The 27268-nt window shown below is 43.3% G+C and overlaps 1 protein-coding gene across 3 annotated transcripts in view; it reads left to right on the top strand.

Annotated features, from left to right (window-relative positions):
* HIVEP3 (HIVEP zinc finger 3) overlaps window positions 1-27268 on the top strand; it is a 318984-nt gene that overhangs the window by 253830 nt on the left and 37886 nt on the right. For 2 of the 3 annotated variants that reach the window (XM_063453890.1, XM_063453907.1), the window contains 3 exons: window positions 1559-1608; window positions 3707-8962; window positions 25437-25570. In XM_063453890.1, the coding sequence (XP_063309960.1) occupies window positions 4154-8962; window positions 25437-25570 (4943 nt within the window). In that variant the 5' untranslated portion in view covers window positions 1559-1608; window positions 3707-4153. The remainder of the gene's footprint in view (window positions 1-1558; window positions 1609-3706; window positions 8963-25436; window positions 25571-27268) is intronic. The other variant, XM_063453898.1, reaches the window with a different exon arrangement.

Raw genomic sequence — 27268 nt, 5'->3', positions numbered from 1 at the left:
GACCAACATGCTGTGATTTATTAACCCTTCCTGCAGCTTCCCCAAGTCACCTAAATATAAAAACTAGTTTGTGTGCTTGTGATATATCACCTGCCGTTATGTGATCATTGATGGGCAGTTTCATTGATTGGTCACTATGTCAGTAGGGTGACCGAGTGTAGCGTAATTGCTAGGCATGCTCCCTGGTGATCTGTTCTAGGTCTGTTGCTGCATATAGTTATGCTTCCATTTCTCACAGCATGCTCTTTGCATTTTATGTTGAGGGAGACAGAATGCATATTTTATCAGCAGCTTTTAATATTTCTCCTTTCTGTTCATATCTCCCCAATTCCCAGGTAATGGTTGGTACACAAGTGTCTTCCAATCGCTTAGTCGAATATTTTTCTTTTTATTCACCATCTCCTGGTTTAAATAATTTTTGTTTTCTCTGGTACATTAAATGCCACATCTCTCTCCTTCCTTTTACATTCCCATCTTTGTTTATCCACGGTCATCATTGTTACCGCCTTACCATCTCAATGCCCTCCTCTTCTTTCCTTTTAAACTTCCCTCATGTCATTAATTTTCCGCACCTACCCTCCTCAGCTCATTTTCAGGTTCCTATGTAATTCATTTCCCGTCATCCTTTACAAACTCACTTTCTTACATTCCATCCCTCTACTTTCTAATCCTGTCTTTTTTAAGCATGTTTTCTGCCTGTCCATTTTACATTGCTCTTTCTGTTTCAAACCCATTTTCTTCTAATTCACATTAGCTTTCTTTATTCACTCTTTAAATTACACCTCCTTTTGATAGCTAACTATTTAGTAAAACGTTCACACTATTCCTTCCAGTTCCTTCATTAAATGTAAATTATTTATTTTGTCGTTACATGTTTGTTCCCTTTTGACCATTGCTATTCACTCTCTATGCAATCATCTTGTCCCCTTTTTCTTCACATATTTCCATCCATCCCTCTCACATAATTTTTGTCTCCTTTCTGTCATATAATACCTCTTTATTCCCCTCTAGAGGTACTCATTTTTTCCCTCTGGCAGCATCTTGGTTACCCAGTCTCCTTTTCTGCAGTCTCTTTATTTTGGTTGCATTTCACTAATGCTTTTACCCCGATCAGCATTTTTCTCTCCTTGTTATCCTTTTACCAGCTGCGTCCTTCGTTCTCCAAACCAATCCACACATAGTTTTTAAAAACGGCCCTTAACACATTCACTTCTGCCTATATCACATTGAATAACAAGACTTATTTTCTGTTGTTATTTTGTAGCTATGGCAGAGATCTAGAACATAGGGTCGTGTTCTGGAATTGAGAGGTTCAAGGGACATAATGATGAAGCAGTAAAAATGATCAGTTTATATGTATCCGTTCTACATGCAAGGCAGACAATAAACTAACAAGGAATATGAAAATGCTTGTCTCGCCTATAAGAATTTATAACAAGGATCTAGGCCACATAGATACTTATGTTTCAAAGATATTAAGAGCGAACCACATTGGGTGAAACATATTACAGATGGCATTTTATGCCCTCTAATTTTAACTTCTTTCTCCCCGCTACAGGTGTGAATTATGTGACTGTGCACAATGGAGCTTCTGAGCCATGGATATGTGTATGTTTATCTATTTATTTTACAAATCATTTTATATGTAGCTGTGCATACAGCTATTTTCTCTCATAGTGAACTTGACTGCCAGATCCTTCCACAATGACAGGGTTCGCTTTACAGATAGAAAGCAAGGAGTTTTGCAGAAAGCATATAGTCTACAGAAATGTCTTGCGTTTTGTATCAGTTCCTGTAATTGAAACACAATTGCATCTTATGAAATCATACACCTGAATTCAATAAGAAGATTAACTGGCACACTCCAAAACAGTATATCTAAGTAGCCAGTTAATCTTCTTTGTATAGGTTTTTCACAGTGGGCATTTCTTGCAGGCCTGTTCACCTACTGCTAAACACTTTATTTACTAATTGACTTTAAGATAGAACACACTATTTTGGCACGTGAATTAAATAAAACTGAGGGACGTCAGTCATTTCCTTAAACAACCTTTCAGGGACTCACCAAAGCAGCAGAACTGCTATAACAACATTTTAGGGACTCACGAAAGGAACCGCTATAACAACCTTTTAGGGACACACTAAAGCAGCAGAACCCCTATATCTTTTTGAAGTGGTTTTGGTGCCACAAGCTTGCAGTTTCCTATTTGGAAACAATGTCTTTTCTGTTAAATGGCAATGTGTAAAATTGTCCCTAAGAACAGTTTTACTGGCTGTCACTCAGCCATTAGAGGTGCTTCCTATCATGGTCCTGCAATATTTGCAGAACCAACATTTAGAGTTCTCATGCTCAGCATGAAGATGCTGAACGCTCCCCACAGAGATACGTAATGCATCCCTATGATGCTATTGCTGTGCTTGCAAAGTAGGTTCCCCTACTGCAGGGGTGGGGAACCTTTGGCCCTCCAGATGTCTTGGACTGCAACTACCTTGATGCGTTGCCAGCATTATGGCTGTAAGAGCATTATGGGAGATGTAGTCCAAAACATTTGGAGGGCCGAAGGTTCCCCACCCCTGCCCTACTGCTTCTGTATAGAGAAACACTGGATTGGCTGAGATAATCAGTAATGATGGGGCAGAGCCAGTGGCCCACTGTTGTAACGACGGATGAAAAAGCAAGCATACTTTGAAAGAGATCTGGACAAGCACTGAAGCTTATTGGGTTCTCTGCGTGCAAGGGGCCATGACCCTTGTTTTCAGGGATGGGGCAGGTCTCCCAACTTGTCACTGCAGCACTATGCAGTCTGGTTGGTTAAAAATAGATATAATTTCTAGCTGAACTACATTAAAATGCTGCAATGGGGTGGGGGTGGGGCCCCTTACATGTGACAGCTCCCCTTCCACCCCACAGCACACAGGGAGTGATGTGACATCATATTCCTTTCTTCTAGCACTCTTGTGAGGATGTATGTCTTGGAGTGTGTATTTCTTTGTGGCTGTTTGGCAGTATGGAACTGTGTATGTGTATCCTATAGAATGTAAGCTCGATTGAGCAGGGTCCTCTTCAACCTATTGTTCCTGTAAGTTTATTTGTAATTGTCCTATTTATAGTTAAAACCCCTCTCATAATATTGTAAAGTGCTACGGAATCTGTTGGCGCTATATAAATGGCAATAATAATAATAATAATTAATAATATTTGGGAATATGTATCTCTGTGCTTGTGTGTGTCTGGGAGAATGTATCCTATCTCTGTGAGCAGATGAGTATGTATTTATGTGTCTAGAATTGCAAAATAAGGCTGTTAAGCTTTTATACACCATATTTGTGTAGACTTTGTTAAATAGAAACTGCAGAAGAACTAAACCAAAAACATAGATTTTTAGAGAATTTCCATTTAAAATCATTGATATGGCTTTACCTGCATAAGTTTGAATATAAAAATAAATAGTAATTTTTTAGAAGTACTGTATATAAAATTGCTGATATGATACAGTTTAACATTTCTTCTTTTATTTATATTTTCAGATGTCTGTATGAGTAACCTTTATATCTTGCATTATATTTTCATATAAGTGCTCCATATAAATCCATTCTGTCTAAGTGATATCACTCTTGCATTTTTGTCACGTTTTCATGTGATATAAATTGTATCCTTTTGCTCTGTATAATATTTTTTTTTTATTTGTTCTTGTTAACCCAACAGGTAAATAATAATACTCTACAAAGCTTCACTTGAACACTCCAGGGATAAAAGTGACTTTTCCATGATGATTTCCAACATTTTGAATTTCCAAAGTTTCGATTAATCCGCAAGACTTTCAAGCCCAAAAAGTGAATGCAGATATTAGATATGGCAAGATTCAAACCTTGCACACAGTTTCATGGACAAATATCTGAGCTGAACTTCCTGCATGCCCTTTCTTTTCAGTGACTGATCATGGATTACAATTGTTGATGCTCAGACTTGGTATTTATAAAAAAATTTGTCTTATGTAGAGACTCCACCAAAAAAACCTTAAATCAACTGTATGCTCGATCCTTGTTTTAAAGAAGTGCGATGCAGGTTCCATATAGATTTTACCATGATTGTTAATAAGTGCTGCCCCCCTGGACTTTACAGATATAGCACGTGGATCCTCTTTTGTAGGTGATGGAGCCAGAGCAAGGCCAGAAGAGCACAAGGAAGTCGGAGGAAGGTGTTAGGAAAAGACTAATCAAAGGGGAGGTTTTGCAAGACACAGTATCTCCAACTGTAGGATACACAACACCCATTGGTCAAGAAGAGCTATTCCCACAGCAACACTTCCCAGGCTTGTTGAAATTAGCAAGGGAAGGCCCCCCTAGAAGGGTTGGCAGGCCTTGCAAACCAAAAGGTCCACTTCTTGAACAGCTTCACGTTTCCAAGCCACATCCCACATCACCAGCATTTATGCCTCCTCGGGTAACTTCAGAAAGTGGCCTTGATGGGCCAACTTGGCAAGTTGTAGATCCAATACAACCAGGTCCGTCCAGGTCCTTCACTACTTCTGCACTACATGCCAGGCTTACTCGCCCGGCAGAAGACCAAACTCAGAAAACTTATGTCCACCGGCCTACTCAGGTTTCTGTAAAACAAGCAGACGAACCACACAAAAAGGAAAAGAAACCCCAAAAGCCAGGAAAGTATATTTGCCAGTATTGCAGCCGACCATGCGCCAAACCAAGCGTCCTACAAAAACATATCAGGTCTCATACAGGAGAGCGTCCTTATCCATGTATACCTTGTGGGTTTTCTTTCAAAACAAAAAGCAATTTGTACAAACATAGGAAATCTCATGCTCACCGCATTAAAGCTGGGATGGCCTCTGATACTGGAGTAGAAATGTATCCGTCCAGCCTGGAAATGGAGCATCTTGCAGGTGAGGAAATAGAAGATCCAACAGAAGGAGAAAGCACAGACTCTGAGGATGAGACAAGCACAATGTCACATTTGGTAGAGAGTTCACCCAAGCAAAAACATGGGTTACAAACCTGTAATCCTCAAAGTGCAGGAAACCGTCAAAGTACGAGCCATGATATTTTTTCCCTTTCCCATCCAAATGTATCTGTCAAATCTGAGGAGAGTACTACTTTTATAGACCCCTCACAGGATGTATTCCAAAAGTCTGAAGACACCCACACTATTAAACAGAAGCTTGCATTACGGCTAAGTGAGCGAAAGAAGGCTAGTGAAGAGCAAACTTTTCTAAGTCCAGGGAGCAAAGGAAGCACCGAGTCAGGTTATTTTTCTCGTTCAGAAAGTGCAGAACAGCAGATAAGCCCACCAAATACCAATGCCAAGTCCTATGCTGAAATTATTTTGGGTAAATGTGGAAGGATTGGGCAGAGAACTTCTATGTTAGCAAGTCCTTCACCTCTACAAGAGGAAAAGCCAAGTATGGTGCCACTATCTGTGCCCAGGACACAGGTAATTGAACACATAACTAAGCTAATTACTATTAATGAGGCAGTAGTAGATACCAGTGAAATAGACAGCGTGAAACCAAGGAGAAGCTCACTGTCTAGACGCAGCAGCATTGAGTCCCCAAAGGCATCACTGTACAGAGAACCTTTTCAGTATGATGTTAAGTCTCCAGGCTCTATCACTCAGCTGGATACCAAGGCCATAGCTGACAAAACAAAATCTGAGCATTCAGTGATGTCACTTCAACAACCCCACAGTGCCACAGAGACGGTGCCTCTTCTTCGAAGCCACTCAATGCCTTCCTCAGCCTGCACTATTAGCTCTCCACAGCCGTTCAGAGCTAGCTACTCGTTTGACGAAAGGATTGTGGACTCTGAAGTCTTAAGCCACAGTCATGCATTCTCTTCACATCCACGACTGTTAAAGAGACAACCAGCAATAGAACTGCCTTTGGGGATGGAATACTCCTCAGAAGAAGTCAGTTTATCAGTTAAAGACACCTCTTGCAAAACATCCGATGATTTGGAAGCCAAAGAAAGTGAGGTCTCCAAAAAATCCAGGAAAGGTGGAAGAGTAAAGGGTTTGATATATGAATGTAACATTTGTGGTGCTCGGTACAAGAAAAGGGGCAACTATGAAACTCATAAGAAATACTACTGCTCAGATTTACAGATTTTAAAACCTCAAATTGCAGTGCCTCACAGCACTACTGAAACCAGAAAAGCATCAGAGCATGAAACCTGGCCTCAGTTGCAACATTACAAACCGGGACCAAGCCAGGAACTCTCTACCCTGCGCAAAAGACGCAAAGAAAAGAGCCTTGGAGATGAAGAAGAATCTCATTCTTTTGACCTACCTAAGTATCAACCAACTGCCACAGCACTGGGATCCCAGTTTGCTATGTCTGATACAACTTTAACTATTTCCAGAGAAACAATTAAACAGTCTGGTGATAGAAGTGAACGTATGCCTTTACCGGATATCCATTCCTGTATGCCTGTTTTGGAGGTTAAGGAAAGGGCTACAATCTCTAAAGAGATCTCTGTCATACAGCACACCAGCTCCTTTGAAAAGTCAGAGTCAATGGAACAGTTGGGTAGTTTTGAGGAAGAAGACAAGCTTGTTATACAAACCACTTCTCACACTGCAAGAACACATCACCTATCATCACACTCCTTGCAGCCAAAACTGGTTCGTCAACACAACATTCAGGTGCCAGAAATCTTGGTCACTGAGGAGCCAGACAAGCTAGAAACGGAACTTGAGCCTGCCCTCAAAGAGCCAGATAAACCTGAGGAATTTCAGTGGCCGCAGAGAAGCCAAACTCTATCTCAGCTTCCTGCTGAGAAACTTCCTCCAAAAAAGAAAAGGCTGCGCTTAGCCGAAATGGCACAGTCCTCTGGAGATTCTAGCTTTGAATCAATGTCTCTCACACGTAGTCCTAGCCAGGAGAGTAGCATCTCCCATGCATCCAGCCGTTCAGTGTCATTAGACAGAGAGGAGAGTCTTAAGGCAGAAGTATTATGCCAGATTTCGGAGTCTCCTATCAAGTCCCTTGGACATCATATGTTAACTGTACCATCCCACCTTCACCACACGAGAGAAATGAGAAGATCTGTTTCTGAACAGACACCAGATGTCTCTCACACATCTCAGATATCTGAAAATAGGAGCAAATCTTTTGACTATGGCAATTTGTCTTCTCCAGCCTCAACATCCAATCCAACAGCACAAGAGAGGAGGAAATGCTTCTCTGTTAGGCAAACATCTCTTAGTAGACATGTAGAACTTGAACCAGACTTAATGCCAAGAGATTGGAAAGAGACAGAACAGAATCCATCAGGCCAAATTCCAATAAAAAATGTCCCTTCTCACTCAGTTTCTTATCATGAGAAAAAGCAGAGTACTTCTCCACAGCCAAAGCAAAGCCCTAATACTGAACAGCAGGAGAAAAGCAGTTTGCCACAACAACTTTCTCTCTTCCCAATTCAGCCACTCCTTCACCTACCGAAACGACCTTCGGAGTTTCTTGAATCCCAAGCTATGACAGATATTCTTTCTGGTCAATTTGCTCTTCCACAGATGACTCAATCCATGTTTCACACGTCACCACTATCCCTGCAGCACACAGTCCATCATTCAGACCTTCAGATTCCTCATATAGCTTCTCACACATTGGATTTTTCCTACAGACCACACACACCATTTTTACATTTGCCTTATGCAGGTTCTTCTTCATTACCTCCAGCTTTCTTCATGCCTGTTCAACGACAGTTTGCTCTTCCAATGTCAACACAAGTTGAGCACTATCCACAAGTTAAGCCAATACTCTCACCACCCATGGCCACAACTAGCCTCTCTCAGCACAAAGACTATTTCCCAGAAGGTCTTCAGGCACATTCTCAGAGTCCGATGAATTTAGAGCCTGGTTGTCAGGTGGTCCCTGTATGTTCAGACCCAGTGGTTTCCCTCGTGGTCCCTGTCAGAATTCAGACACACATGCCTTCTTATGGGAGTGCAATGTACACCACACTTTCCCAGATATTGACCACTCAATCTGAAGGGAGTCCATCCTCAATTGTGGTTCAGAAATATGACAGTCAATCTAAGGCTTATCCTAATGTTGTTTTGCCATATGCCTTGCCAGGAAGTCAGAGCACCCTCTCTCATTTACCCTTTTTGCAGGTGCCATTTCCAAAGGTGGAGCCAAGCAGCTATAACCGTTATACGTTGTCAGGTGAGAGTGAACTTGGGATTGATGGATGTTCTTCTGTTGGGGGCAGCAAACGTATGTTATCGCCTGCTGGCAGTTTGGAGCTCACTATGGAGACCCAACAACAGAAGAGGGTTAAGGAGGAGGAGGTCACAGATGACCATGTCCATACAGAAACATTGAAGACACAGCTAATGTTGGAGAAGCACAGGACTTCACAAGTAGTTCCTGTTGCTTCCAGAGAGCAAGGCAGAGTTGAACTGTTAACACCACTTCTTCCAGCTCTCCCAGATCAGCCACCAGAGAAGGAAAGACACAGCAGCGTAAGTCTTGCTGGGCCATCACATTGTGATTCACCTGAAGAATTAAAAAAACAGTACAAATGTAGCATAACCATCAAGACAGAACAATCTGATGATATATTTGAACCCTTATCCTCAAATAACTCGCCCATCTCCAGTGTATCTGGTAATATTTGTGTTACAAGCTCACAAGATGGTACAGAAGCTAAAAAGGTACACACTTTCCCAACCCTTCACACAACAACTAATGTTAGTTGGTGCTACTTAAACTATGTCAAGCCAAATCATGTTCAGCAAAGTGATCGAAGGGCTTCGGTGTATGCTAACTGGTGTGTTAGTTTGTACAACCCAAACCTACCTGGCATCTCCACGAGGGCATCACTGTCTCTACTACGTTCCAAGCAAAGGATCAGCTCTGAGATTTATGCCACTGCTGATTCTCCTCACTCTGACACAGGACTTATGGTACCCTCCAGAGACCGGAAACCAAAAATGACAGCGGTAAGAAATTCTTATTTTTAAGTAAGCCATATGGTATTTAACCCTTGCAATTTTTTATTTATTTTTTTACTTTACCTTGGCCATGCAGTCAGATTAAAGGGACACTGTAGTCAGCAAAACAACAGCTGAATAAAGCAGTTCTTGTGTGTAGAGCATGCCTCTGCAGTTCCACTCCTCAATTCTCTGCCAGTGTTTCATCATTTTTGTTTCTCTCCATGCAGCCCTAGCCACACCTCCCCTACCTGTGACACAAAACATGGGTTAATTCAATCAGATGTTAACCTAGTTTCGAAGTTTTTTTTTTTTGTAAATATCTTTTTATTCGTATTTTGGGGTTGCATGTAGTTTCATGAAACGTAAATAACAGTGTGGACACGCAGGTCCAGGTATCAGGATCTCAAGATTCAACAATGTTGGACTCGCAGGTCCAGTCTGTAAAGAAAACAAAAAATATGCAACGTATATATATGCTGGGGGTACAAATTACCCCTATCAACTATACTTATTTCTACATATGTGGACTCGCAGGTCCCTTTAGTTTGCCTGGGAACAGGGCTGAGCGTGTCTCCGGCTTCCCCTTGCATGTGCCGTGATTATGGTTTTGGCCGATTCTGGGGTTTCAGGGGTGTGTAGCCGGGGTCTCCCGGTTCATGGGTGGGAGCCCTTCTCTTTGTGATATGAGGGAGAGGGGGTCGAGGGGGTTCTGTTCGTCGGGCTCGGCTGATGACTAAAGGTATCTCGGGATGTCGTCCCTGACTTACTTCTTCAGTCAGTCCCCCTTCCCCATTATCTCTCTGCTATGTGGGCTTAGTGTATCTCTTCGGTGTGTCCGCCTCTCCCTATACCGATTTGGTACATAGCACTTTTCCCCACTTGGTAGTCAACCACTGCCTGGAGAGCCTGATTTCTTATGCTTGTCCCTGTCTGGCCTTGCAATCTAGCATATTTATTTTACTTAGTTAGTGCACGCATCTCCGCTCCCCGGTTCCCGGGAGGGGGAGGGGGGGGGGGGGGAGGAGGGGGGGCAGGGGGGTCAGGTATGTAGGAGGGGGGAGGGGGGGGGGTCGTGTCTCCAGGTGTGTGTCGGAAGTGTCGTCCGTGTCTATGACTGTTAGTGTATCAAGTCTTGGAAGTCTGGTTTACCGGTCGTTAGGATCCAATGGGTCCAGATGGTCTGGTACGTTCGTGATTTCCCTTCTGCCTGTAGGGTGAGCTCCTCAAGCGTTCTGAGTTCCTCCATACGTTGGAACCAGTGTGCCATCGGGGGAGCGTATTGTTTTTTCCAGAATACTGGAATCAGGCTTTTAGCCACATTGAGGATTCTGACCGTAAGGGATTTCTTGTATACGGATGCTTTGGTTTTGGTGTGGTGTAGTAGGAGTGCTGCAGGGTCCTTCGGTGGTGGGGTGTCTGTAAATCTCTGAATGATTTTGTGTATGTGTTCCCAATAGGGTTGGATAATTGGACATTCCCACCAGATGTGGATGTAGGTTCCTGTGTGGCTTGTGCACCTCCAGCATGTATCGTCTGTTGTGGGGTCGTAAGTGTGTGTTTGGAGCGGGGTGCGGTACCATAGGCTCAATGTTTTGTAGGCTGTCTCCTGTGTCCCGCTCGACGGGGAGCAGTGGAGTGTGAGTGTGCAAATCTTGTCCCATTGGGCTGTTGTGAATGTGGTGTTAAGTGCTGCTTCCCATTTTCCCATGAAACTTGGGGGTGGCCTCCTCCTCAGTTGCATAAGCATACCATAGAGAACGGAGATGCCCTTCGCTAGGGGATCTGGGTCCATGCAGATGTCTTCGAATTCCGTCAATGATCTGGTGGCGTTATGTGTATGGAATAGTGTGTGCGTGAACATGTGTAGTTGGCGGTACCTAAACTGTAACATGAATGAGTTATGTGTATTCCCTGTCATTGCTTCGAGGGTTTTAAGTCGTCCATTGGTGGTCGCGTGGTGGAGTCTCGGAGTCTCCTGTGTCAAGAGTCTAGTTAGCGTCTTTGGTTCCATCCCCGGAGGGAAGTTCTCATTGTGGGTCAGTGGAAGTAGTGGGGATGGAGTGGTGGTGAGTGTTAGTGGGATGGCTATTCTGTGCCAGACTTGCATTGTGGCCTTAATTAGGGGGTGTGGAGCCGCCAGTCGTCTGCCCTGTGGATGGTCTAGCCAGGGGAGGATCGAGATGGGTTTGCCTATCAGTGCCGATTCTATGTCTTTCCAGGGTTTGGGTACACCTGTTTTGGTCCATTCCACTACTCGTTGAATATGCGAGGCATAAAAGTATCTTTTAAAGTCAGGGAAGGCTAGCCCCCCCTTCTCTTTCGGTAGCGTAAGTGTGTCATGTTTTATCCTTGCCTTAAGTTTGTGCCAGGCGAATTTGAGGGCCATGGACCTGAGGGAATTAAAAAAGGCTTCCGGGATGGCGCACGGGACCGCCTGGAACAGGTACAGCACCCGTGGCAGGATGTTCATCTTGAGTACCCCTATTCTCCCGAACCATGAGAGCCGCACCTGCCCCCAGTCCCGAAAGTCCTTTCGGAAGATGTCTAGTAGCGGTTGGAAATTAGCTGCGTAGAGCTGGGTGAGATCTCTTGTGATGTTCGTCCCTAAGTATCGCAGGGTTGTGCCTGACCACTGGAACGGGAGTTCCCGCTTCAGGGTTGTGGCCGTGTGTGATGGTATTGAGATATTGAGTATGGTAGATTTGGAGTAATTGATCTTGAAATTCGACCGTACCCCGTACGTGTCGAATTCCTGTAGTATTGCTGGCATTGTGGTTTCTGGTTCGGTGACAAAGAATAGCAAGTCATCAGCGTATGCTGCTACTGAGTGTCGTTTCCTCCCTACCACTAGACCTGGTATTAGAGGGTTGTTGCGGATTGAGGTCAAGAATGGTTCCAGGGCTAGTATAAATAGGAGGGGTGAGAGGGGGCAGCCCTGTCTAGTCCCGTTCATTATCGAGAAGGGGTCGGTGAAGGCTCCGTTAACGCATACTCGCGCCGTTGGTGTGGAGTAGATGGCTCTAATCCAAGACATCATGGATGGGCCCATCCCCAGCCGCTCTAGCACTTGGAACATAAAGTCCCATGATATTCTGTCAAAGGCCTTCTCTGCATCTGTTGAGAGCAGGAGAAGGCCCGTGTTGCTGATTGTAGCAGCATGGATCAGGGCCAGTGTCCTGGTCGTGTTGTCTCTCGCTTCCCGATGTGGGGTAAAACCTACTTGATCCTCGTGGATCAGGTCCGGGAGGTAGGCCTGCAGTCTCTGCGAAAGTACCTTGGTGAAAAGTTTGATATCGCAATTGAGCAGAGATATAGGCCGGTAACTGGCACACAATTCAGGGTCTTTCCCCTCTTTAGGGATTAAACTAATGTTCGCCGCCAGGGACTGCGGCGGAATGTGGATCTCGTCGCGAATCGCGTTGAGGGCTACCAGAAGGCGTGGGAGAAGGAGTTCGGGGAAAGATTTGTAGTACCTAATCGGGAGCCCATCCGGGCCTGGGCTCTTGCCCTGTTTGGTTTGTTTAAGGGCCCCTGTTAGTTCTTGAAGTGTGATGGGTTCGTCTAGTTCCGTGCTCGCCTCTTGTGTCAAACTGGTGCCTATACGTGATTGTAGGTAGTGTGTTATGCGGGCTTTCTTTTCTGTTAGTTCCCTCTCTGTCAGGTGTGATTCTAGTGAGTATAGGTCCGCGTAATAGGTCCGTATGGTGTCGGCCATGTCTCGTGGCATGTTCTGGAGGTGACCCCGTTTGTCCCTGATTTTGGGGATGTATGCTGTCGATCTCTTCTTGGCAATCATGCGGGCAAGGAGGGCTCCACATTTGTTGGCGTTAGTATGGAAGAACGCCTTGGAGTGAGTGTATGCTCTATGGTAATTGGTGTTGAGGAGGGAAGAAAGTTCCCTGCGTAGGGCTGTCAGTTGTGCCCCGTCTGATGGAAGGTGGGATTGCTTGTGGGTGTCCTCTAATTTGCGAATGTCATTCAGTAGGGTGGTGAGTCTGGCGGTTTTTGCTCGTTTGAGGGCAGCACCTATAGCTATAAAATGTCCCCTCATCACGCATTTGTGGGCTTCCCACAGGCAGAAGGGAGTGGTGTCAGGGGTGTCGTTCTCTGCGAAGTATTGTGTCAGTCGTGTTTTCGCTTCTGTCTGGGCTACTGGGTCGTTTAGGAGGTAGTCGTTTAGTCTCCAGTTATTGCATGTGGGTCTGAATAGCGGGGATGTCAGTGTCAGTTGGATTGGGGCATGGTCCGACCAGGTGGCCGTACCTATTGTGGATCGTCGGATTTCTGTCAGGTAGTAGTGTGGTATTAAAAAGTAATCTATTCTTGAGTAGGTGCCATTGGGGGTCGAGTAGAAACTGTAATCACGGTCGCCTGGATGAGTCGCTCTCCAGCAGTCTACTAGTCGGTGGACGTGAAGGGTTTTGTCAATGTCCTTCAGTATGTGTCGGGGTATCGAGGAGGTGCCTGTGGATGTGTCGAGGTGTGGATTCAGGGCTACGTTTAGGTCACCCCCTATAACCAGACAACCCGTGGCGAAGTTTGTTATAGTTCTGGTCACGGAGCCTAGGAAACGGTGTTGGCGTCTGTTAGGGGCGTAGAGGCATGCGAACGTGTAGGGTCGGTCTGCTACCATTCCCTTGACACAGACGTAGCGCCCCTGTGTGTCACTTAGGACGTCGGTGGGGTCGAAATGTAGGGATTTGTGTATTAGAATCGCCGTGCCTTTAGTTTTCCCTTCCGGGTTGTTGCTGAGGAAACATTGTGTGTATCTATGGTCTGTGAGTTTAGGGGCTTGTCCCTCCTTAAAATGTGTTTCCTGGATTAGGACAACCTGTGCCCTTTGGCTGTGAAAGTGTCGGAGTGCTGTGGAGCGCTTTTCCGGCACATTCAGGCCTTTTGCATTTATGGAGAGGAGGTTAATCTCCGCTCTCTTGTGGGTGGTATATGAGTGCGAGGTCATGTCGTCTCCGGATTGTCTGTACGTGGGGAGGGGTAGGTAGGTGTGGTTGGGGGTGAGGGGGGGGTGGGTGACGGGAAGGGTACGCTATCAGCGTTAGCCTGTAGCTGCCTCTCTCCCTCTCGGGTCCCCGGGACGGGAGCTGCGCGCTCACAAAAGCAACAAAATAAAACCGTGAACAATCAACAGTTTAACTAACTATACAACCTACTAAGGTAAAGGTGTGGGCTAGGTGGGAGCCGACTCGGCCGAACCAGTCGGTCCAGTCGGGTCCCCCCGCCTTGAACTGTACACCCCTGTCCGATGGGAACGTGGCCTATCTCTTTCCTTCCCCTCTGGTCGGTCTCCGTCTGGGAGTCGGAAGTCTAGGTGGTATTTGAGCGTGTCCTTCCAGAGGACTATGTATGGGAGACCTCTGTCTGTCCTGTGTCCTCCTTCCTTGCCCTTCTAAAGATTGTCTTGCCAGCCTCAGCGGTCATTATCGTGTGGGAGACCCCTCCCTCGGGATACCCGTTACTACTAGGGTGACCGGCCCGTTCTGCGTAGCCATGGCGGTCTCGGATAATCTGTGAATTTCTAATGTCCCTCATCGCATGTCCCCACTCTGGCCCGGGGGTCTGGAAATTGTGTAGTTTTGGTCTAGGAGTTCGGGTGGGGAGCCCGTAGGTATACCGTGGCATGTGTCCGGGTAGTGGAGGCCCTGGGGGAGGGGGGGGGAAGGGGGGAAAGAGGGCCAAAGCAGGAGTAGGGGGATGGGGCCCAGTAGCTCAGGTAATGGAGGTGGCCTCTCTGGGTTATGGATTCAGGGGGGGGGGGGGGGGGGAACCAACAATCCCTTCCCTGACCACCCTCCAAATCCCCCTCCCCAAACAGCCAAAGTGTCCCATTGGTCAGTCCAGGCCCCGGTAGTCCCACTTCAAGAAGAGTCCCTGGTGTATATCAAGTCCCCAGCCCGCTCCCTCTCCCCTCCCCCCACCCCAGCAATGCAGCAAAAAACACAAAGAACAGTGTCCCTATGTATTGTCTGTGTGTTTGTGTGGCCAAGGGCCTAGGTGGATATAGTTATAGTTACGTGTTCCGCCGGCCCCTCTTCGTCTTCGTGGTCTCTTGGCGCGGCTAGTGGATTGCTCCGGCCGGTCTCGCAGTTTCCGTCCGGGTCCTCTGTCGGCGCTGTGATTGTGGCTGTCCCCGTGGTGGTGGCGGAGGGCCGTTATAGTAGTCGAGTGGGTCCGGCCAGTTCATCTGGAGCGGGGGCAGGTGGAGTTCGTCTGTGAGATCTTCCAGATCTTGTGCAGTACGGATCTGCCGAGGGCCGCCGGTAGTGCTGGCAACAAGGCCTGTCGGGAATGTCCATCTGTACCTGATGTTCTGGTTGGCCAGAGCTCTGGTCAGCGGTTTCAGAGCTCTGCGGTATCCCAAGGTGGCAGGGCAGAGGTCTGGGAACAATTGAAGCTGTTGTCCGTTGTGTGTGACCTCCTTTCGGTTGCGGGCCTCGTGTAGGATCTCTTCTTTCAGGGCATAGACTTCCAGGCAGCAGATCACATCTCTTGGCGGGGCCTCTGGTGGGCCTCTGGGTCTAAGTGCCCTATGTGCCCTAACAAATGTTATGGAGGTCTCTTCAGGGCGGTTCAGGAGGCCATTAAATATAGTCGTGAGCAGGCCCGTTAGCTGCGCGGGGGTCTCTTCCCCTTCCTGTAGACCCCTTATCCGTATATTATTTCTGCGACCCCTATTGTCTAGGTCCTCTATATGTCGTGCCATGGCCTGCATTTGGGTCAATTGTATAGCTTGGGTCCGTGTCTGGGAGGTTTGTGCTTCTGCCAGTTTATCGTGGTCTGCCTCTATTCGGGCCATGCGGTCCGCCATACCTTGTATGTCTTCTCTCATTAGTTGAAGGTCTGCCCTGATGGATACCTGAAGGGCCGTGTTAGCGGTCGCCAGGTCTGCCCGGGTGGGTAGTTCTTTCAGGAGGCTTAGCCAGTCCGGTGGTGGGGCTGCCATGTGGTCTCCTCTCTCTGGGGAGTGCGAGGTGGGAGTAGAGGCTTCAGACTGAAAGTAGGCCTCCGAGTCCGCCTGGGAGGTCGGGTCTGGTGTCGCGGTCAGGAACTGCCGCATGGAGGCATGCATCTGAGCTTGGCGGGTCCCCGAGGGTCTGGGGGTACTCCCTGGTTTAGAGTGTTTTCCCATAACGGGGTGAGGCGGCAGATATTAGGCTGTTTTCGGGCTTGGTCGGAGGAGCTCGAGGTTTATGCGACCATTCCGTTCCGCTGCCAGGCCACGCCCCCCCAGTTTCGAAGTTTTTATCCCCTGTTCTATAAATGTAACTTTTTATTTTTTACACATGTGAGGCTCCTGCAAGGTCTAGCATGGTAGATATAAATTCTAAATTAAACAGACTGTGCAATAATGGAAGTGTATACAATAGTTGAAACAGGAAGTGTTTAGGAAGGCTGCACAAGTAACATGCAGATAAGTGAGACTAGGGCTCTATAAACAAAGTGCTTTAACTCCTAAATAATTGAGCAGTGACTACTATTATTAAGCTAGAGTTGTTTTGGTGTGCCTTTAATCAATTTATCAAAATAATGGAACTATGCAAATATCACTGAACAATTATATATATATATATATATCCAGCAATAAAGTGGAGCACTCAGAAGGACTTCGTAATAGTAATTTATTAATAAAAGAGTTTTACATCAGCATGTAAGTCCTGTGATTCGACGTTTCGACCCCTCAGGGTCTTTTTCAAGAACAGTTTACAAGTGAACTAAGCATGTATTATATAGACATGAAAAGAGTGCACTCACCAATCTCGTGTGTGTAGCCGCCCATTCAAACCCGGAAGTGTCACGGAAAAAGACCCACGTGGTTTCCTTTGCGTGCGTCAGTGCGTGTGACGTAATTATAACATCGTTGCTAGGTAATATTTTGTAAACAATATGTTATGTTAATGTGTATTAGCAACCAGCCTTGGCAACGTGTTTTTACAAGTGGAAATTGCATAATCGCTAAGGAAGAGATCCCTAAATGAAAGATAAGTCTTAAGTAAGAGGATCTCGTGTGATGAATGTGTAACAATATGAGACATGTGACCGAAGTGCCAAAAGTGCCAAATAGTGCCAAATAAAGTGCAAAAAGTGTCCAAGGAACATAGTGCCAAACAAAAGAGATTAAAAACATAGGGCAACATCAATCTCAAATATTGCAATTAAAAACAAAGAAGGAGAAATTTCATGAGTATCGAAGCTAGATCTATGTATACAATAATACTAATTATAATATGTTGTAACAATAAGCAGTTAATTAGTGAAAATACTATATATTAGATATTAACTATTCAATCTTAACTAATAAATAATTAAGTAATTAAGTAGCGGGATGATGTTCTGAGAACCAGAAAAATTCTTATTGGAATGGCTTTTGGTTTTGCATTGAGTCCAAGATATGTTTAGCAGAACATAGAGAATGTAATAAATTCATTGAGTCCCTTGGGCATAACTGTGTTATGGACAAATGAGGTACTGGTATTCATGTGACTACATGTCACACAGCCGCTGCATCTATAGCAACCTTTTTTAATGGGTCCTCTAGGTTTTTCATAACATGAAGTTGGGTCACTTTTCACCAGTAGGTCTCTCAGGTTAAAAGGTTACTGGTGAAAAGTGACCCAACTTCATGTTATGAAAAACCTAGAGGACCCATTAAAAAAGGTTGCTATAGATGCAGCGGCTGTGTGACATGTAGTCACATGAATACCAGTACCTCATTTGTCCACCCACACAGTGGAATTCGGATCCCCATCACACAATATATCACATGTACCACCGACCATGTGATATATCTCATCACTTGTCCCTGTGGTCTCTCATACGTGGGGAAAACGGACCTCACGCTCAGAGACAGGATTAGAGGCCACAGATCGACCATCAACACGGCGTTCAGGGATCAAAAATCGGACAAGCCGGTGGCCAAACATTTTCTCCAAGCCAACCATAGATTGCCTACTTTACGATTCATTGCTATAGACCATGTTCCACCGAACCCGAGAGGTGGGGACAGATCCAAAGCATTACTCCAACGAGAAACCTATTGGATACATCGACTTGACACAGTTATGCCCAAGGGACTCAATGAATTTATTACATTCTCTATGTTCTGCTAAACATATCTTGGACTCAATGCAAAACCAAAAGCCATTCCAATAAGAATTTTTCTGGTTCTCAGAACATCATCCCGCTACTTAATTACTTAATTATTTATTAGTTAAGATTGAATAGTTAATATCTAATATATAGTATTTTCACTAATTAACTGCTTATTGTTACAACATATTATAATTAGTATTATTGTATACATAGATCTAGCTTCGATACTCATGAAATTTCTCCTTCTTTGTTTTTAATTGCAATATTTGAGATTGATGTTGCCCTATGTTTTTAATCTCTTTTGTTTGGCACTATGTTCCTTGGACACTTTTTGCACTTTATTTGGCACTATTTGGCACTTTTGGCACTTCGGTCACATGTCTCATATTGTTACACATTCATCACACGAGTTCCTCTTACTTAAGACTTATCTTTCATTTAGGGATCTCTTCCTTAGCGATTATGCAATTTCCACTTGTAAAAACACGTTGCCAAGGCTGGTTGCTAATACACATTAACATAACATATTGTTTACAAAATATTACCTAGCAACGATGTTATAATTACGTCACACGCACTGATGCACGCAAAGGAAACCACGTGGGTCTGTTTCCGTGACACTTCCGGGTTTGAATGGGCGGCTACACACACGAGATTGGTGAGTGCACTCTTTTCATGTCTATATAATACATGCTTAGTTCACTTGTAAACTGTTCTTGAAAAAGACCCTGAGGGGTCGAAACGTCGAATCACAGGACTTACATGCTGATGTAAAACTCTTTTATTAATAAATTCACTATTACGAAGTCCTTCTGAGTGCTCCACTTTATTGCTGGATATATATGGGACGCCGGAAGCACCGAAGGCAAGATATATTCATACACTATTCAGGGGTGAGTGCCTAAAGTATTATTTTGTTTATATATATATATATATATATATATATATATATATATATATATATATTCATGTTCAAATATATGTTAAATTGTAAGCTACAGGAAATAAATACATAGTGAATAAATACATAGTGATGTCTGTATAATTAAAGAGACACTAGAGTCACTAGAACAACTACAGCTTAGTCGTTGTTCTGGTAAGTGTATCCTGTAGGGATCGACCGATTATCAGTTTTACCGATATAATCGGCCGATATTCGGTATTTTCGGCAATATCGGTATCGGCCAATAGAGATACCGATATTGCCGATAATACCTCCCAGGACCGCCAGGCTCATTACAATCCCGGCGGTCCTGGGGGGGGGGGGCAGGCAGCAAGCGTTTACTCACTCCCAGCAGCTCCTCCAGCTCCCCAGTGTAAACCTCGCGAGACCCGCGGGCGTCAGAGCGTTGCCATGGGTTACCATGGCAACGCTCCGCGCGGCACGCTGGCCGCGAGAGTTACACTGGGCAGCTGGAGGTGCTGCTGGGAGGTGAGTTAGCGCTTGCTGCCCGCCCCCAGCTCAACCACCAGGGACTGCTATATCCCCCCTCCCTGGCCAGGCAACAAGCAGGGAGGGGGGACAACAAAAAAATCAATAATAATAATAATTAAATATATTTAAAAAAATTATAATTTAATATAAAAATAAAAAATGCCCCCTTAAACACACACTCCATTATTATACACACACACTACACAAACACACTGTGTATATAATGCAGTGTTTATATAATGCAGTGTGTTTGTATAGTGTGTGTGTGTATACTAATGCAGTGTGTGTTTGTATAGTATGTGTGGATATAATGCAGTGTGTGTTTGTATAGTGTGTGTGAGAGAATATAATGCACACTACACAAACACACTGCATTATATACACACACTATACAAACACACACTGCATTATATACACACACACTATACAAACACACTGTGTATATAATGCAGTGTTTATATAATGCAGTGTGTTTGTATAGTGTGTGTGTGTGTGTGTATAATGCAGTGTGTGTTTGTATAGTATGTGTGTATATAATGCAGCGTGTGTTTGTATAGTGTGTGTATATAATGCAGTGTGTGTTTGTATAGTGTGTGTGTATATAATGCAGTGCATGTTTGTATAGTATGTGTGTATATAATGCAGTGTGTGTTTGTATAGTGTGTGTGTGTATATAATGCACACTACACACACACACTGCATTATATACACACACTATACAAACACAAACTGCATTATATACACACACTATACAAATACTCACTGTATTATACACACACACACTATACAAACACACTGCATTATATACACACACTATACAAACACACTGCATTATATAAAGACTGCATTATATACACAGTGTGTTTGTGTAGTGTGTTTATATAATTCAGTGTGTGTTTGTGTAGTGTGTTTATATAATGCACACTACACAAACACACTGCATTATATACACACACTATACAAACACACACACTCTGCATTATATAAACACACTACATTCACTATACACACACTACACAAATACACACACACTCTGCATTTCTTATATACACACACTACACAAACACACTCTGCATTTAATATATACAGCATTCACTTTACACACACACTGCATCCACTTTACGCACACTACACAAACACTCTGCTTTCATTATATACACACTAGACAAATACACACTGCATCCACTACACACACTAGACAAATACACACTGCATCCACTACACAAACACACACTGCATCCACAACACACACACTACAAAAACACACACTGCATCCACAACACTCACACTACACAAACACACACTGCATCCACTACACACACACACTACACAAACACACACTGCATCCACTACACACACACTACACAAACACACACAGCTCCCCTGTCTAAACACAGTGCATCCACTACACGTGGCATTTATATTTTGTGCATTTACCTTTAGAAATTGTTTTTATTTTCCAAAATGGTAAATGTACAGAATATCGGCAAATTATATCAGCTATCGGCCTTAAAGTTCACAGAATATCGGTATCGGTATCGGCTCTAAAAAATCAAGATCGGTCGATCCCTAGTATCCTGTCCCTTCAGCCTTTTTGCGTTACACTGCCTCCTTGACGAACGTAGCCAATCCAATACTGTTCCTATGGGAAAGCATTGGATTGGCTGAGATATCAATTCTGATTATGTCAGTTAAGGAAGTGGATTAGGAGCGGGCTGGAAATAAGGTAAATTTTCTTACCTTTTAAGGGAGCAAGCTACCTAAATAGTGGTTTTAACACTATAGGGTCAGGAATATATGTTTGTGTTCCTTACCCTATAGCGCTCCTTTAAATGTTTGATGCGTTCTGAGTTTTATTCCAAATTATACACAAACACTGTACTAGCAGCATCCTGCTGAGTAGTTAAATAACAAATAGGTTAAAGGAACACTATAGGGTCAGGAACACTATAGGGTCAGGAACACAAACATGTATTCCTGACCCTATAGTGTTAAAACCACCATTTAGCCCCCCTGCGCCCCTCATGCCTCACTAAATATAGCAAAATCTTACTTGTATTCAAACCTGAAGCTGTAGCTCTGCATGCTGTTTGCCTCAGAATAGCAAGCTGTCTGCTGACATCATCAGAAGTGGTGGCCTGATCAATCACAATGCTTCTGCATAGGATTAGGCCATAGGGAAGCAGGGATGGATAGAAGGGACAGGTAAAGCCCCAGACAGGGGGAGTTAAAGACCCAATGACAGGGTAACTTAAAGGTACAAATACAAGCTAAAATTGCATTATAGAAAGAAAACCAGTTGAGAGCATAATACTCTGACCTTTGCCTTGGCTGGAAGAAGCAAAGAAAGAGGAAGTCATGTGACGATCAGGGCTTTATATATGGTTATGTGGCTTGTTATGATTGGTTAAAAAGTTTAATGATTGACTTGTGCTGCTGGAGGCATGAGTAAAGAAAGTCATGCAAAATAGGAAGCCTCCTGTCATGTAATAAAATTCAAACACAGCCCTGGCCAATCAGCATCTCCTCATAGAGATGAATTGAATCAATTATTCTCTATGAGGAAAGTTCAGTGTCTGCATGCAGAGGGAGGAGACACTGAATGTTTGGATGCATTTAGGCAGCCATGACCCAGGAAGGATCTCTAAAAGCCATCTAAGGAGTGGCCAGTGAAGTTATCAGTAGGCTGTAATGTAAACACTACATTTTCTCAGAAAAGACCGTGTTTACAGCAAAAAGCCTGAAGATAATGATTCTACTCACCAGAACAAATTCAATAAGCTGTAGTTGTTCTGGTGACTATAGTGTCCCTTTAATAGAGTTGATCCTAGATGTTTGGTAATGGCATACCTTAGGCAACCTGCTGCTTCTAGTGGTATCAGCGCACATAAACCATGTTACTGGTAGAGAACTAGACGGGAGTTCAATACCCCATATGGTAAGCAGATTTTTATTGTTTTTTCGGAAGGGACCGATCATGTGCAGTGCAGCCTGTATTGAAGGGAGAAAGTTGTTACAATACTAAACTATGGAATGTGAAGTTATGCTAATATAAAGGAAATGTGTCATAGTAAAATGACTATTATGATGAGCTAGAAAAAGGCTGATATTTGGGCACTTGGAAGAGGTATCTCACAATGGACTTTCCTACTTTTCCAATTTCAGTAGGACTTTTTCCAAATATTCTGTCCTGTCCTGCTGTCCAGAGTTTGTTGGTGTCACACATCTGGAGACATCAGGGAAATGTCCTGAATCTGTTTAACATATCAGTAGACATGCTTGCTCTTCGTAGAGTAAATTCAGGGCATTAAGCTCATGGCAGAGCACTTCAATAAATCGATATGCACAAGCTTCTCTGAGTGGGGAAGGCCAAGCAGGGTGATGCACCACCTTTTTTGATTTTTTTTTCTGAGGGAAGTGTATGGATAATGATGAGAGAGAGAGTGAATTATAAATAGCGAAAACCTAGTTATTGTGAGAAGGGTGAAGTTAAAAATGGTTCTGGTATTGCTGTGGGAGTCAGATGAAGGGAGTGGGTGACGGTGAGTAAGGCAAGTAGAACTAAAATGAAAACATAAAAAAGTAAGGCTTATAAAAAGAGTTTTATATTGTGGGGGAGTCATTGAAAGAAAACCATATGGATGTGGTAACTGATATACAGAAATGCAGTGAAATACATATGGAAAGAGGAAACATGGCAAAGATTAAAGTAATAAAAAGTGAGCATATGGAGATAAGGAAAGGGTGAATAGAAGTGAGTCTGTTTACTTTGTTGCTCTTAATTGATTTATGTAGGAGATTTGGCACTTGGGTTAAACAAAAAGGTTCACCATCATTTGTATAGACACTTCTCTCAACATGCCCCTTCACCACACCATAACAAAGGCTGCTGTGATTTAGCTGAGATCCACCATTTAGATGATGTCCACTACATCTTGCCATCATACCAGGCAAATGGAGATGTGGGTACAAGACTGACTGACAAAACTGTAGAAATTCATTAAATATTTTTATATATGCAACTCACAAATTTGAACTTCAATATTGTGTCCCCTCTGTTAATATCTAACCTAGATTATATTAACCGATTGAGATCTCCAATTTAGCTATTTTTTTTATCAACAGTATATTGCACAAATTTGAGTGTATTTACGTGTTAGTGGAAGATTAAACATTAGCGTGGTACTGAATATAGACTTAGAATATACAAAAAATGCTGTAAAAGACTATGCTATGCCAATATACGACAAGGAATTAGCTGACCTGTACATAGATGCTGTGTATTCCTTGGGAATTTTTAGATATAAGTTACTATATATTTCCTGTGGAGCTAATTGTTTGTGATTGTCCCTAAGTGACCTTTGAGCCACAGAGTAGATTGAGGTCCATATTGTGAGGATTATATTTCTATGTGGTAAGCTATTCTATGTTGGTTCTCAACCAAACAAAACCTTTACTTGATAAGTATTGTAGTTTTAATACTCAGTAAATCATTATGTGAGCTTGGGTGTAGGCAGCACCACAGGATTACATCTTTAACCACAGCTATGTGATCTCCATAGTCCTTTCCTTGGAAAAAAGCAAAAATAAAAAACTAGGTTGGCTTATTTAAGATGTGCTCTCATGTGTCCCTCGAGACACCTATTCTAGGGTCCGGAAGTTCCAGAGTGGTTGCCACTTACGGGAATAGCTGCTCACTAGGAAAACAGACACTTCCTTTATTCTGGGAAGTATAGAGAAGCCTTCAAACTAAGAATTGGGCCAAGAATTGCATACAGTGGTTGGTTCCCTTTCACATATTAACAGGAAAAAGACAGCATTGTTATTGATATGATCGACCATAGATTGGTAAAATATTCTACAACCCATAAAAAGGAATTGGGTTTCTGGTTTACAGAACGTAAATGTTATAATTAGCCAAATATACTTTTGAGACCGTAGGCTTTTGTGCTTCATAGGATTTGTTTTATTATTTTTCTGAAGAAAGTGTATCTGGACACATTTTGTCACAGCGTTGGGACAGCACAGAATAGGTCAGAGATATGGCAAAAAAAACTTTGAGAAAAAAAACATTTCAAGACAACGTGCAAGGGTTAGACATTAAAGGATCACTATAGGGTCAGGAAGACAAACATGTATTCCTGACCCTATAGTGTTAACACCACCATCTAGCCCCCCTGGGCCCCTCATGCCTCCATAAATATAGTAAAAATCTTACTGTATTCAAGCCAGAAGCTGTAAATCTGCATGCTGTTAGACTCAGAAAAACAAGCAGTCTGCTGACATGTGGTAGGCTGATCCAATCACAGTTCTTCCCCATAGGATTGGCTGAGACTGAAAAAGAGGCAGATCAAGGGCAGAGCCAGCATGATTCAAACACAGTCCTGGCCAATCAGCATCTCCTCATAGAGATGAATTAAATCAATTAATCTCTATGAGGAAAGTTCAGTGCCTGCATGCAGAGGGATGAGATACTGAATCACAGGATGCTGTGCACGGTGCTGCCCTGTGCTCTGCTGACAGCAGATCTGAGTGGATGGAGGCATATTATGCCTCCATCAACTCCGAAGTCCCTCTGGTTCACTCTGAGTGACTGCAACTGGAGGTGTTCCTAGCGTTCAATGTAAACACTATTTTCTCAGAAAATACAGTGTTTACATGAGAAAGGCTGCAGGGAGCTATAGTTCTCACCTGAACAACCTCATTAAGCTGAAGTTGTTCAGGTGACTATAGTTTCCCTTTAAGCGGTAAAAGATTCTGAGTAAGGGTCCAAACCAGATAAAGTTGTGACAATATCGTCTAACGTGCAAGTGCTCTTGATATTTTATTTTTGCCATTGATTGTTAAAATGTGAAGATAATTTGGGCACAAGATAGTATATTTGGCTATACTTAACTAATTATTAAACCTTTTCTATTTCATTGGGATTGAAAAAAACAGGCTCACTTGCCACTTCAAGCAAGGAAGGAGATTCTAAGAACAGAGAAAGAGGAAGAAAAGAGGAGTAAACCAGAGGAATTAGGAAAAACCATTAGGCGGGGTGAGCCTTCCCGCATACGGATTTTTGAGGGAGGGTAAGTAAGTAAAAGATAGGGCCACCTGGAATGTGTGGTGTATTTTTGTATTTCCTCCTGGTTGCAAGCCTCTCACAATTCCATTTGTTTGAGCATAAAGCATTGGTTCAAAAACACATATATACATGTCTCTTTGCAATGTTGTTGTTGTTTTGTGATTTTATCTGTGTACCTCTTACATTTATATCTGTTATGCTAGTTGCCATACATTAATCTCCTTCCCTTCAAAATCGACACCATTTTTTTATATACTCTCCCCTTTCTATATCTTCCTTTTTTCCCCTTTATCCTCTCTGTTAATGTGAAAGGTAGAGGTAGCTGCATTCTCTAATCTTACATCATACAACCGCAGACAAATATTAACTAAGGCTGGATCTCTTAGCAATGATCTCACCACCCCTTACATTCCCCCCCCCTCCCCCCCCCCCCCCCCCTCTTATCCACACACGCACATATTCACCCAACAGAGAGAGATGTCTGCTCTCTGTCCTCAAGGTAATTATTTCATATTAACAAGACTGGCACTACAGCACTTACACCCAAAATCGACCTTCATTTTTGCATTTCTGCACCTTCTACTAGAGAGGCTGTTTGTTCATATGTGTTTTAGTGAATGCACCTTTGCATGCAATCATTGCGTAAACATACATTATAATAAAAAATAGTTTCACTTTATTTGCATAGCAGATGCTTCTTTTATCCTGGTAGAGGACAATATTATTACAATCAATGTTTTCCAAGAAAGAACACCCTTGATTAGATAGATAGATATAACCAAGATAGATAGATAACCAATATTTATGTTTAACTTAAAATCATGTGGTTTCCTCCCCTGATATTGTAAGTAGCTGGCCTATTTATCCAAGGCAAATTGAGAGTCTGCAAGACTTTAACCCACAATTTATGCCATCGCTGACCATTAAATCCTCCATCCTCCATAACTTCTTTTTTCTGTCGTTTGTTCCTCTAAAACAGTTACTTCCACTAAAGCTTCACCCTCATTCCAACAATCTGTTCTGTATTGGTTATGTATTTCTTTAGCCTGCATATCCCCAGACTGGCTGAGCCCCTATATTTTATTGTTGCATATTCCAGAGGAGAATAGTTCACAAGGACTAGTAATTTGCCAAAATGGAGAAGACTACAAACTACAATTTCTCAAAATACTCCTCTGGTATAGACAAGTAAACGTAAATCACATATAAGAACAACAACAAAAAAATCTTTCCCAAAAGCCATACATCTAGATATTTTCTCTCTTGTTGCAAAGGAGTTAAGTCTTCATGCCCTCTACCCCCTCCTTCCTGGTCTACAGCGTGCAGGCTGGCAGCTGGTATGAGAGCACTGACACAGTGGATATAACACTCAGGCCGGGGAATCCCAGAGAAGGAGGGGTGGGGGTGTAAGCAGTGTCACATGAGGATTTGCAGGAAAATGTGTCCATGCATGGCTTACCAGAAAAAGAAAACTGTGTTCTTATACACATAGAATAGACCTGATATTTTAAAAGCTATATGCGCTGCGGAATTTGTTGGCGCTTTATTAATAATAAACAAAAAAAATATATATATATACATATATCTAAAGTTGGGGAAAGCTCGTGAAATATGTATCCCACCTTGTTAGAGAGCACTGTGCACCTGCCAGTCCTATGAAATATGGTAGTTTGTGTATGGATTAGCTGTCTGATAATGGGTT

The sequence above is a fragment of the Pelobates fuscus genome, chromosome 1, assembly GCF_036172605.1.
Source record: "Pelobates fuscus isolate aPelFus1 chromosome 1, aPelFus1.pri, whole genome shotgun sequence".
Lineage (NCBI taxonomy): Eukaryota > Metazoa > Chordata > Amphibia > Anura > Pelobatidae > Pelobates > Pelobates fuscus.
The sequence above is the reverse complement of the archived record's forward strand: the minus strand, read 5'-3'. Positions and strand labels throughout refer to the sequence as shown.